Here is a 13,651-nt window from a genome sequence, read left to right on the forward strand (position 1 = left end):
CATCCTTCTTTGGGGAAGAAAGCATGCTCATCAGGCAGAGTCCACTCCCCAGTCACATTCAGTGAGCTCACTCTCAATATGAATTGAAATAATTATCACAATCTGAAAGGGACACATGCTCTACTTGGAATGTGCACAAACGGTACATCATCACATTATTGCACAAGACACAAGAGTAGAGTACATTGGAATATCAAATTAAATTAGATTTCTCAGGGAGACGTACAATCTACGGTACCAAAGAAGCATTTTTATACCAAAATGCAGTGCTTATGTCCAAGAACTCTAATTTTTGCCTCTCCCAGGAGATTGAATGTCTGGTTGATGGGGTGGGGGAGTGGATGGGGGTCATAGTTTGCAAGGGTTGCGCCACAACAGTGTGGGATGGGCTTGTTAGACCAGCTGGTTCTTGCTTTTCACATGTTTTGTAAATAAAGGTTTCAAACAACCTTGTTAAGTATCCTTTTAATGCAGTGAGTAACAGGAATGGAACCTTTTCCCATATATACAAAGTTTATGAAACTATTTGCCTGCTAACTATGACACGGATTCCACTCTGTGGCTTGTTTTGTTTTCTTTGCCCATTTCCTCCTCCTCCTTTCCTGAAGATAACTCGTTGGCCATGGTACCATGGGTGTCAGCTGCCATCCAATGCCTCATTAAAGTGGCTAACCTTTACAGGCAGTACCAGTTGACATCAAAGGCAAGCTCAACTTTGTCCTTACTCAACATCCACACAAGTACTTTCCAGCAGGATGTGATCAACCGCAAAAACCCCACCTGATTTTTCCTCTAGCCTAAGAGTGCTGAGGCAATTGCATCTCTGCAATTGCTGCCCTGGTGGTGTTCAGCTAACTCAGGACAGACCACGCGTAGAATCTGGATTTTCTGGTCTGTAAGACTCAATTGGTCAGCCACATGCTGCCTTAACCAACTGAACTACTGAGGGAGGTAACTGTGCCTTGTTCTAAATTGCAATTACCAGTGTTCTCATTCCAACAAAGAAAGCTTAACCAAATTAATTTAACCAAGGCAAGGAAATAAAAAAACAAAAAATGAGTCCACAGGCTTTACACTCCCTTTCATAGCCTGGTTTTAAAACAGCTGATGACTTTTTCCCTGATTCTAAAACATTCAATCATCTCTATTTATACTTAACTGTATAATAATAATCCTATTTCTAGCAAGATATTCACCCCGGTCTATTATAATTTTGAAAAATATGTATGTATATTTCACTGCTTTAGGTAGAAGGCTAGTCTAAACATCCAATGGTAGGTTGGCTTCCTCTAATTTCAAGACTTGTTTGAGGCTTGTTTATTTTATATTTATCCTTTAGTTATTTACTTATAAACCTAAATTAAATAGCTGGTTTATGCCTGGATTACCGGTTTGTCTATTTTAAAACCGGATAATTTCCACTCTTGATTTTCCTTTTCTCTGTAAATCTCTCTTCAGAACTTAGGGTTCTATGTCCCATATTCATCATCATTCCTCTCCAAACCTTTTCCAATGCAACTATATATTTTTGAAAGAATGGTCCCAAAGATTGCACACTGCCCCAATATAATCTCACCAATGGTATATATAGGCTTGTTTTGAACTTCAGGCAAAAGTCCTCGACATGCTTCAACCTTGTTAGTAGCAGGTTCACACCTATTGAACATTTCCAGTAAACGGTTAAAAATTGCCTCCAATTCCTTTCCTTCTTCATTAGGGGACATGTCTTCACACTGTACGTGCTTCATAATTTGTTATGCATTACCGTACTTTATATCTGCATTAACTTGCCCAGATCCATATGAATGCTATCAAACTTCCTTATTCCAGTCACCTGCAACAGCTTTATGTCATCAATCAATTTAATAATACTGAAAGTACTTCTTTCCTGGCTATAATTTCTGAATGGAGTATGTTTTATTTTTCAGAAATAACATCTGCAATGAAGTATTCTTTGTACAGAATCTAGCTTTTGGAGCTGACCTGGTTCAAATAATGGTATTCCTCGGGGTCCAGCAGATGGAAACTCTTTTTCTCTTCTTCACTGGCTCCTGCCAACAGGTAGTAGAATACATGATAGTTCCTGAAACAGAAATGGCACACCATACAATTCTCATTCAGTAAGTGATTGCAACAGAACAATGACGCTGTGAAGTTTTGAGAACTCCAAATCAGTTATACCAAAACATAAGTAATGTGTATCATTCCAATAGTAAAAATTACTCCGAGATAAATTAACTCAATTAGACTTTAAGTTGTTGGATGTGGAGATGACTCAATCTGCATAAAATTGAGTCTGATTCAACAAAGTTGCAGCCTTGATAGTTATCAACGTACAGACATCATTTTTTTTTCATATCTCAATAGTGATCCTCCCAGGTCAAAATAACACGGTAGAATCTCTGTACATTTAATCAAGAGAGAGCTGCCATTGGCATTGGCACAGATCCAATTCTTGGGAAGAGTGCCACCCTTAGTTTGAAGGGGCGGTGGTTTGCTGTTGGATCACCACTTCAATGCCTCCAAACAGAGAAAAGGAAGAACAGAAGATTGTGTGAGGAATACAAAACTCTACTACCACTGCCACTCAGACCGTTATAATCTGTATTCAATGGGTAATTGCATTTTGGTAAATTAGAGCGAACAGTCATTTTTGTCAATACACTAGCTACAGTAACAATAATCCCAACCAGTATGACTTTCTGACTGAATTGATGCATTTCTACCCTGTATTTTTACACCAGGATCTTAATTGTCTTGTACACATTATAATACTTCAGATTCTTAAATATTAAATCTTTGTTTCCATACACCAACTTCTTTGTGAAAAAAAACGTAAATTACTATCGGACCCAACAAAGACCGTGGCTGCTTTCCTTCTCTGTATCTAGGTCTAGCCTCTAGTGTACAACTCATCCTTTTATGTATAAAATTTGCTGCATTTCGATCCACAGAAAAATTACTGAAGTAGTAATTTCAAGGCCTTTTCCCCAGTGTCGTGCCAGCTTCATTAGCAGGTTAATAATAGCAGTTCCTCAATGCAATTTCTTTTTAGAACAAATGATCTTTTATTTCAACCTTTAAAAGTCTTGAAAAAGTTCTACAGATTACTTCGAAACATAACTTCATCCTTGACTATTCATCTGAAAACAACTTCCATATGAATTTTGTTTATTAATAAAATAATATAATGTAGACTGATTGGGAACACTATATCGGCCCCAAATCTTTTATTTTTTTGGGGGTAAATTTTGCGCTCAAAGGATGTTAGTGCTGGAAAATAGAACAATTTCCCATTTCAGGCATCTTGGATCCGCATCAAACGTTTTCAGATCACATGTAGCACAAATAAAGGCAAAGTAAAACTCCCTCTACACTGCTCCATCAGGTCAGTTGCACCACAGTTACATACACGGAGTGAAGCTTCCTCTACAGTGAGCTGGAAATTGCTCGTAAAATAACGGTGAGCCTAACAGCGCTCACCATTATTAACGGACAAATTTGAAGAGCAAGTTCCGGCGGCTACACATGCACAGTCTAACGCAGAAATCCGGAACTTGCTCTTCCTGATTCCCTGCTGATCTGACAGCTTTGCGTTAAAGGGATATCGCAGGGAGGAAGCAATGGACCAATGAGAACTTGCTCTCCTGCCCAGCTGGAAACTAACTAATCTCATCAGAAAAAAGGTACACTAAGTTATTTCAGGTCTAAACTAACTTTTAACTGCGTGGTGAGTATTAATGACTGCTAAACAATCTCTTTAGCACTGAAAATTAAATTTTAAAAATGTGGAGTCTCATTACTCTCGATTTTAATAGTTTTTGGACATTTAAAAAAAAAACTCAAATTAAAAAATTTTAAAATTTTAATTTTTTAAAACTTTTTCTTTCTGTCTCTTATCTCAAGTTGACGTCCAGAAAACCGCGAAAAGTTTATGGGTGAGTTAGTTACTTACTAGCGGCAGGCAACATGTTCGCCGCTCAGTGCATTGAATCTAGGATGTGCTGTTCCATGACCTGCAAATACTTGATGGGACAGAGTAAAGCTCCCTCTCCACTATCCCAAACATTCCCAGGTTAGGTACAGCAAGGGTTAAATGCAGGGTAAAGCTCCCTCTACAGTGTCCCATCACATACTGCCAGGTCAGATATACCACAAGTTAAATGCAGAGGAAAGTTCCTTCTATTCTGCTCAACAATAATCTTCTGCCCCAATCTCTGAAAAGCACCCCTATTGCACCAGTGAGACATTCTTCCACTTGCAACATTCTGTGAGCTGAGCAAAATTGACAATTTAGGGCCAATTTAGATGCAGTTTTGTACTATAAGAATTGGGCTGAGACTCAATTGAAAGACAGCAAATCTTCATGAACCACAGCTCTCCTCATCCTGCTCGTCCATTAAAAGCAATGAATAGCAGGGGATAGTGGCAACTGAGGCTCAGCAAAGATGTCACGTTTCAGCATATAATTTCACAAATGCAACAAAAACAAATCAATGACATCTATCTCCATGCCAAGATTCACTTAAAAATTAACTTTCAATTTTTTTTAAATTGCCAATTTCAATTTAATGTAAGACCTAGTTTATCGCAGGGCCCAACCTTGAAACAGTCATTTACAAATGCCATTCCTTTGTATGTTTGTGCCAGAGAGAGTGAGCCCCACTTCCCTGTACTGTATCCGGAGATATTCATGACGTCAAATTGGCTCCTGTAAAATCTTGCATGCCTCTTACCGTTCATTATGCTCCTGGTTGACCAGCCTCGACTTCTCCAGCAGGTACTTTTCAACATAAGCCCTGCAAAAGCAAAATGATGCAATGGGCTATCAAGAAAATCCTCAGAAATACTAATGGTCAATGTTTAAAAACAACATGCATCCACTGTAAATATAAAAACTAATTGAATTAAATTTATTAAAAATAAAAACAGAAAGTACTGGGAATACAAAGCAGGTCCATCAACATCAATAAAGAGAAATGACAGGTTAATGTTTTGGGGGAGGACCCTCCACCAGGATAAAAGTTTTACTCCTGAAATCAAAGATTGGCAGACAAAACTGTAATTGAACAATGGGCAGCCTTTAAAGAGGAGATGGTTTGGGTACAGTGTAGGTACGAGGGGGAAAGGTAGGGCAACCAAAGCCAGAGCTCCCTGGATGACAAAAGAGAGAGAGTAAGATGAAGCAGAAAAGGAGGGTGTATGACATGTGTCAGGTTGATAATACAAGTGAGAACTAGACTGAATATAGAAAGTACAGAGGAGAAGTAAAAAGGGAAATAAGAGGGGCAAAGAGGGAGTATGAGAATAGACTGGCAGCCAACATAAAAGGGAATCCAAAAGTCTTCTGTAGGCATATAAATAGTAAACGGGTAGTAAGAGGAGGGGTGAGGCCAATAAGGGACAAAAAGGAGATCTATGCATGGAGGCATAGGGCATGGCTGAGGTACTAAATGAGTACTTTGCATCTGCCTTCACCAAGGAAGAAGATGCTGCCAAAGTCACAGTAAAAGAGGAGGTTGTTGAGATACTGAATGGGCTAAAAATTGGTGAAGAGGTACTAGAAAGGCTGACTGTACTTAAAGTAGATAAGTCACCCAGTCTGGATGGGATGCATCCCAGGTTGCTGAGGGAAGTAAGGATGGAAATTGCAGAGGTGCTGGCCATAATCTTCCAATCCTCCTTAGATACAGGGGGTGGTGCCAGAGGACTGGAGAATTGCAAATGGTACACACTCGTTCAAAAAAGGGTGTACGTATAAATCCGGCAACTACAGGCCAGTCAGTTTAACCTTGGTGGTGGGGAAAGGTTTTAAAAACAATAATCCGGGACAAAATTAGTAGTGTGGATTAACAAAGGAAAGCCAGCATGGGTTTGTTAAAGGCAAATCGTGTTTCAGTAACTTGATTGAGTTTTTTGAAGTGGTAACAGAGAGGGTTGATGAGGGCAATGCGGTTGATATTGTGTATATGGACTTTCAAAAGGTGCTTGACAAAGTGCCACATAATAGGCTTGTCAGCAAAATTGAAGCCCATGGAATAAAAGGGGCAGTAGCAGCATGGATACAAAATTGGCTAAGTGACAGGAAGCAGAGATTAGTGGTGAACGGTTGTTTTTTGGACAAGAGGAAGGTATACAACGGTGTTCCCCAGGTGTCGATACTAGGACCACTGCTTTTTTTTTTGATATATATTAATGCCTTGGACTTGGGTGTACAGGGTACAATTTCAAAATCTGCAGATGACATAAAACTTGGAAGTGTAGTAAACAGTGAGAAGGATTGTAATAGACTTCAAGAGGACATAGACAGGTTGGTGGAATGGGCGGACACTTGGCAGATGAAATTTAACACTGAGAAGTGTGAAGTGATACGTTTTGGCAGGAAGAACGAGGAGAGACAATATAAGCTAAATGGTAAAATTCTATTGGAGGTGCAGGAACTGAGGGACCTGGAGTATATGTGCACAAATCTTTGAAGGTGGCAGGACAGGTTGAGATGCCGTTAAAAAAGCATACGGGATCCTGGGCTTTATAAATATAGGCATAGAGTACAAAAGCAAGGAAGTTATGTTGAACCTTTATAAAACACTGGTTCGGCCACAACTGGAGTATTAAGTCCAATTCTGGGCACTGCACTTTAGGAAGGATGTTAAGGCCTTAGAAAGGGTGCAGGAAAAATTTACTAGAATGGTTCCAGGGATGAGGGACTTTAGTTACGTGGATAGACTGGAGAAGCTGGAGTTAGATCAGAGAAGGTTGAGAGGAGATTTGATACAAGTGTTCAAAATCATGAAGGGCTTAGATAAAGTAAATAACGAGAAACTGTTCCCATTGGCAGAAGGGTCGAGAACCAGAGAACACAGATTTAAAGTGATTGGCAAAAGAACCAAAGGCGATGTGAAGAAAACATTTTTTCTGCAGCGAGCAGTTATGATCTGGAATGTGCTGCCTGAAAGGGTGGTGGAAGCAGATTCAATCGTGGCTTTCAAAAAGGAATTGGATAAATACTTGAAGGGAAAAAATTTGCAGGGCTACGGGGAAAGACCAGGGGAATGGGACTAACTGGATTGCTCTTACAAAGAGCCGGCACGCGTTCAATGGGCCGAATGGCCTCTTTCTGTGCTGTAACCATTCTATGATTCTAAATGCACCTTTCTTTTCTCTTTACATATGTAGATGGAATTGCTGGATATTTCCAGCACTATCTATTTTATTGCAGTTTTCCAGCACCTGCAGTTTCCTTCTTTTATTTATATTGTTAACATCATTTACTACTGTTTAACGGGCAGCCCAGCAAACCAATCATCTGAGTCTTCAACTCCAAACCAGGAAGCAGCAAGTTCAAGCCTCAGGACTGCCACTCACCCGAATTTGCTTCCTTATTTTGAGAGCATTTTTCATAGTGTGGAAGGGTTCAAATACCATGGGACACAAGTTAAAAGTTAGGAGTAAGAAGCAAAATCAGGCCCAACATTTTCATCCAAAGGATGAAATAAATTACATGGGATGGCCATTGAATGAGTATGAGCTGAAAAGATATGATGAGAGGATAGGTAGATGGAATTAATGAAAAAAGCATGGGCTTGTTTGTATTTTCCCGTTCCTGAAAATTCTATGTCATCATCAGTGGTCATGAAGTGCCGCATTTTAATGAAGTGCCGCATTTTAATGAAGCATCCCATCTTGGATGGATGACAACAATGAACAAATAATATGTCTCCCAAGTTTGTGCTTTGCCTACTTTAATCAATGGTAGCAGGCATGGAAAAGGCCTGAACCTTTCGAGCTCAAGTAGCCATGAAGTGAACAATAAAACAAAAAAAATCTACTGCAGATTGCAAAGGCTAATTAACCATATCTCAGGTTTCACCGTCTTTGATTTAAACTATTTTGAAACAGATTAAGCACGGTCATTTAGCAAAACTTCGACTGTGCTAATTATGTGAAACCAATTACACAAAAGGATCCCATCGTGCACAACTTTCCGCAAGTAAGTCACCTAGCTAGTATGAAATGCTGTTCCTCACTGTGCCTCATAGTCTGAACCTTTAAAAACTTCATTTCCCCAGAATAATCATCGTCTGAAAAGCTTCCCCATATAGGCCTACCACTGACCTACAATACTAGCAGGCCTGCATCACTAATGTTCAGCATATCAAGAGAGAATGCATGCAGGTCACGACTGAATATTATGTCATTCCATGCATACATGCTAACTGAGTGTACTTTGTTTTTTAAAATTATGTCATGGAACAGAAGAACCAAGTCAAAGCCAAGCATTGCTCAGTTTGGCTTGAATTTATGTTTTAATGACAAATGAAGACAATTTGGCATGGATGTCCTAAACCTGGTACGCAATACAAAGTGGGGAGGAATCAGTAACCATAGGCTGATTGTTTAATTTAGAAGCCAGTGTTTTATGGGGAGTGGGAAAAGAGAGTAACTAGAGCTATTAATTGTTAATAGTGAAAAAATCTAGTTATGTTCTAGGTGTACACCGCTCAATGTTCCTAACCAACATGTTGAACCTAAAACTTTTGTAGCATAAATACACACATACATCTTGAGTTAACCTAATTCAATCTATTGGATATGATCCAAAGAACATCTCTAATATTCAAAAGCAGGTATCAATCCAGGGAAACATTAAAGGTTTATGGAAAGTGATATATTCGTGTGTCAGTGCACTATGCTGTCCTCGTAAAAAAAACTGCAAAAAAAACAGAATTTAACACCCTCCATGGAATTTCTCCACTATCATGTTTTTATTCCCTCCTTTTCCTTTCCCAGTTTTCCCCATTAAAATTGTATTGGAATCTTTTTGCCTGGTCCAATTTCAAATGGTGTGTTAATACGGAGCTCCTTAATCCACATGCATTTCACAGCATGCACTGTATATATGCACATGAAGTGTTCGAAGTATGAAATGGACCGGGATTTTGTTACCCACCTGAACACCACTCTTTAAATCAACTCAGAAATGTTTAGCAGGTCAAGTGTGCAATATATGAAATTCATGGTGATTAATTAGCTGCAAATTATTGGCAATTAGAAGACTGGTGTCAATTGACAACAATCTAATTTGGAATAGTAGGTATTGGCTACCTGATACTTAACACTTAGTTGCCACTTAACACTTAGCTGTCTCACCTGGCTAGGGAAAAAGTCAAGTGTGATATTTAGGTTATTGTAAACAATTTTACAACACCAAGTTATAGTCCAGCAATTTTATTTTAAATTCACAAGCTTTCGGAGACTTCCTCCTTCCTCAGGTAAATGTTTCAGGAGCTCCTTGAAGCCTACGCATTTATACATATAGAACAATACATGGTGTTTACAGACATGGTTTACAACCATGTATTGTTCTATATGTATAAATGCGTAGGCTTCAAGGAGCTCCTGAAACATTTACCTGAGGAAGGAGGAAGTCTCCGAAAGCTTGTGAATTTAAAATAAAATTGCTGGACTATAACTTGGTGTTGTAAAATTGTTTACAATTGTCAACCCCAGTCCATCACCGGCATCTCCACATCATATTTAGGTTAAGTAGCAGAGGCTAAGCGCTTTGCTTTCAAATAGTCTGAAAACATATTTTCAAAATAAACACCAGTTTAGCATTGCTTTTATACAATATTTTGAATATTTATTACTGAAACTGTGATGGTCCCAAAATCCTGAACAGAATATGTATTCCCACGCTGCAGAATTTGGCCTTGAGATGCTGTAGAAATCCAGGGGTTCTGCTTGAGGTAACCAGTCTCTCATCAAACAGAAGCTTCTGTCAACTTGAACTGCTGAACATCATTGTATGGAGGAACAGCTTTGGTCAACTAATAGTTAAAATTAAATTGCCTTTCAGAGTCAACTCAAATGAGTGATTCTACTGAATTTGGTTGGCACACAATATGGGACTAAGTTTTTTTCCCTCTGTTTTTTGAACCCATCCCCAGGACTTAGCATCATTAATGATTAGGGAGAGTGCTAAGCAGGTTACATGATGGACATAGATGGGCTTTTCTCACCCTTCTTTACATGTTTGCACAACTGTCGCATCTTTGAGAAAAAAGAAGGGGATTATCGTGGTTGTCATGTCCATCTGTCAGTACTAAAAGAACAGTTGGATACAATAACAGGAGAATGGCTTAATTTTACAGATGTTGACCAAATGTTACGAATTTGCTCCCTTGAGGGCATATGCCTTTCCTTTCAAAATTGCCGTTAGTCTGATAAAATCATCATAGAGAATTGATGGTGCTATCACCTCCTGTCTCAACAGCAACAAAAGGGTAACCAACTCAAGAACTGTTTCACGATCTCCAACAGATTTTTATGGACAAAACCTCAAGAGGATGAACTGCAATCTTTTCAAAGTTGGGTTTAGACCGACAAAGATCAAGATGGGATTTAAAATGTCAACACGTCTACCTATGTTCAAACTGTAAAAATAACTTCACTGTTCTCGTGGTCAGGGGCTTTGCAGCGTGTGTTATATTACTGATGAAATAAGACAATCTATCCATAAGCTTAAATGTGGTTGCATCTAGTCTGGCTGCCCACAATCAGCTATGGCTAGCTCTACATATATGCAGATGACACCCAGCTCTACCTTGCTATCTACTCCACTATCCAAAAGTTTGTTGCCACACTCGCTAATTGCTTGTCTGATATCAAGATCTAAATGAGGCAAAACTTCCTCTAGCTGAACATCAGCAAAACTGAAGTCACCCTCTTCTGCTTCCTCTAACCTCAATTCCATCAATTGCCACCTCAAGCTAACTGAAGTGCTGCATAATTTTGGTGTGCTGCTCAACCCCAAGCTCAGCTTCTTCCCCACATCCACTCTGTTACCAGAATTGTTTCCACCCCTGGAAGATTGCCTGGTTCCATCCCATCTTCCCCATTTTGCTCCAAAACACTAATAATCACCTTAAAGTCCGCCTTCCCTTCCCCCAATTTCTCCATTCCCATTGTGTTCTTTTTCTCCTTACTGTAAAGCTCTGAGATGTCTTCCTGCAGTGAGACACACTATAAAAAGTTGTTGAATATAGTCTTCCTGATTCTGTGCATAGTTAATTCTCAAAATACCTTGGAATATGGTCAACCAGCAGAAAAGTTACTGGGATATTGTCCAAAAACTTTTATACTCTACATTACACAAGAATCACATAATCTCTTCCAATCCAACAAAGCACAAAAGACATACCCACACACTGTTGGCATCCTTTTGATACATCGTCCAAGTGAGGGCCAACAGACTGTTTTACAATAAGGTGCACCTGTCCTGACCAAGGCTACCCGTCTCTCACCACACATGCACACATTCTTGCCAGTAGGGGCCATTGGATTGCAACTGAAAGGAGCAATCATGGCTACTTTTATCCCCCTCCCAGTCTAGGGCCACGCTGTGGCATTTCACAGCTATCTCAGCTAAGATAGCGCAGAGCAGGGATAGAACCTGAATCTTTTAGTTTGTATGGCTCAGTATATTTACCAATTGAACCCCTGGAGAGCTCAATTTTAACATTTATATTCACATACTAATGAGTCACAAAGCAAAAGTATAGATTAGCAGTAGAAATCATTGAAATACGGTGTTCACAGCATTAATTAGCTCAGTTTTAAGAGTTTGTGATGGAAAATATCAAACAGTTCCTGCCTGTAGAATATGAGATACTAATGAACAACAACATTAGTCAACTGTCTGTACCCCACATCTGTGATAATGCACTTTACAGAGCGAGCAACATCCTGCTCCAATGCACCAAACACTGGGAGGCCATAGCTATACACCTCAGGACTCTCCAAATAACGAGGTTCTGTTTACTTCCATGGCATCAGTGAAAGTAGTGAGCAGAGATTAAAAAATTCTGCAAGGAGAGGAAAAATTAGTCATTCTGAGCTAAACTCCAGCACTTCCTATTGGCTGGACAAAGGAGTTGCATTGGTGGATACTCAAGGATTTGCCTGGATGATCTCTCAATCACAAAATTTGTCTCTAAAACTGGAAATGAGATTGTGAGTGTGTGTGAGATGGATGAGAGGATACTTAAAAGAGTAGGATAAAGAGGGGTGGAAAAAAAGCTGTAATCTACCCCTCTGAAGATGAGGCATTACTTAAATTCACCCATAGTACGAACAGAAGAATTTTTAGGAACAGAAAAAAAATCCATTCAGCTAAATAATCCCATACTTTATCGACAGATCACAATCCCACTCACCTTCTCATCATATTCCTTAATCTCTTCTCTCTCCAAAAATTCATCTAAATGCATCATGATCCCATTTTGTAGTGTCTGCTTCAACAATCTTCCCTGATAACTTACTCTACAAGGCTATGATTTTTTTGGGTCACAAAATTCTAACTGACTTCTCTTTTTACTCCTACTTTTTAAAAGCGTTAATCTGGTCATTGATTCTCACATTACTCACCCTCGCACTGTGCCGGTCTCCTGGTAGTTCACTTGGATGAATTTACCAAAACGGCTGGAGTTGTTATTGTGAGCTGTCTTTGCATTCCCAAAAGCCTGTTGATAGAACAAAAATAGTCAGAAAATCTAAAACATGGAACAGTGGCCTTTACTTTGTATTTGTATCATCCCCTAGGATATTATGTGAGACCTCAATACGTGATATACAATCATTTAAATTTCTGCCATTATACACTACGATTGAGTTTTTAATAAAACTTACCTGCAAGGCATATATTGTTTCCTAATGCACGTCTATTTTATACTCAGCTTACTATTTATTACCCCCCAACAATTTTCTCCATCTATCACTTAAATGTGCTGTATCATGTTAGGACACACACCCACAGAGATGTTCAGTCCTCCAGTATCCTGTTGATGTGGGCTATCTTCATTTTCGAATGTGGACAGTGAGTATCAGCAAGATATAATACAAAAAGGTGCTTTATTAAGACACCTTCTAAACTACTGCAGTACTGCAATTGACTCTCAATGTATGAAACACAGAAACATAGAAAATAGGAGCAGGAGTAGGCCATTCTGGCCTTCGAGCCTGCTCCTCCGTTAAATATGATCATGGCTGATCCTCTATCTCAACACCATATTCCCGCTCTCTCCCCATACCCCTTGATGCCTTTTGTGTCGAGAAATCTATCTAGCTCCTTCTTGAATATATTCAGTGACTTGGCCTCCACAGCCTTCTGTGGCAGAGAATTCCACAGGTTCACCATCCTCTGAGTGAAGAAATTTCTCCTCATCTCAGTCCTAAATGTCCTACCCCATACCCTGGGACTGTGATCCCTCGTTCTGGACCCCCCACCCAGGGGAAACATCCTCCCGGCATCCAGTCTGTCTAGCCCTGTCAGAATTTTATACGTTTCAATGAGATCCCCTCTCATTCTTCTAAACTCGAGTGAATACAGGCAGAGTCGACCCAATCTCTCCTCATATGACAGTCCTGCCATCCCAGGAATCAGTCCGGTGAACCTTCGCTGCACTCCCTCTATGGCAAGTATATCCTCTCTTAGGTAAGGAGAACAAAACTGCACACAATACTCCAGGTGTGGTCTGACCAAGGCCCTGTATAACTTCAGTAAAACATCCTTGCTCCTGTACTCAAATCCTCTTGCAATGAAGGCCAACATACCATTTGCCTTCCGAACTGCTTGCTGCACCTGCATGTT

At 39.6% G+C, this 13,651-nt stretch overlaps 1 protein-coding gene across 4 annotated transcripts in view; it reads right to left on the reverse strand.

Moving 5' to 3' along the window:
- Positions 1-13,651, reverse strand: part of myo9aa (myosin IXAa) — a 268,372-nt gene that overhangs the window by 127,894 nt on the left and 126,827 nt on the right. For all 4 annotated transcript variants that reach the window (XM_067973451.1, XM_067973452.1, XM_067973453.1 and 1 more), the window contains exons 3-5: positions 12,430-12,524; positions 4,737-4,799; positions 1,984-2,083 (exon numbers count right to left, since the gene is read on the reverse strand). In XM_067973451.1, the coding sequence (XP_067829552.1) occupies positions 1,984-2,083; positions 4,737-4,799; positions 12,430-12,524 (258 nt within the window). The remainder of the gene's footprint in view (positions 1-1,983; positions 2,084-4,736; positions 4,800-12,429; positions 12,525-13,651) is intronic.

This window comes from Heptranchias perlo, chromosome 38, assembly GCF_035084215.1.
Source record: "Heptranchias perlo isolate sHepPer1 chromosome 38, sHepPer1.hap1, whole genome shotgun sequence".
Taxonomy (NCBI): Eukaryota; Metazoa; Chordata; class Chondrichthyes; order Hexanchiformes; family Hexanchidae; genus Heptranchias; species Heptranchias perlo.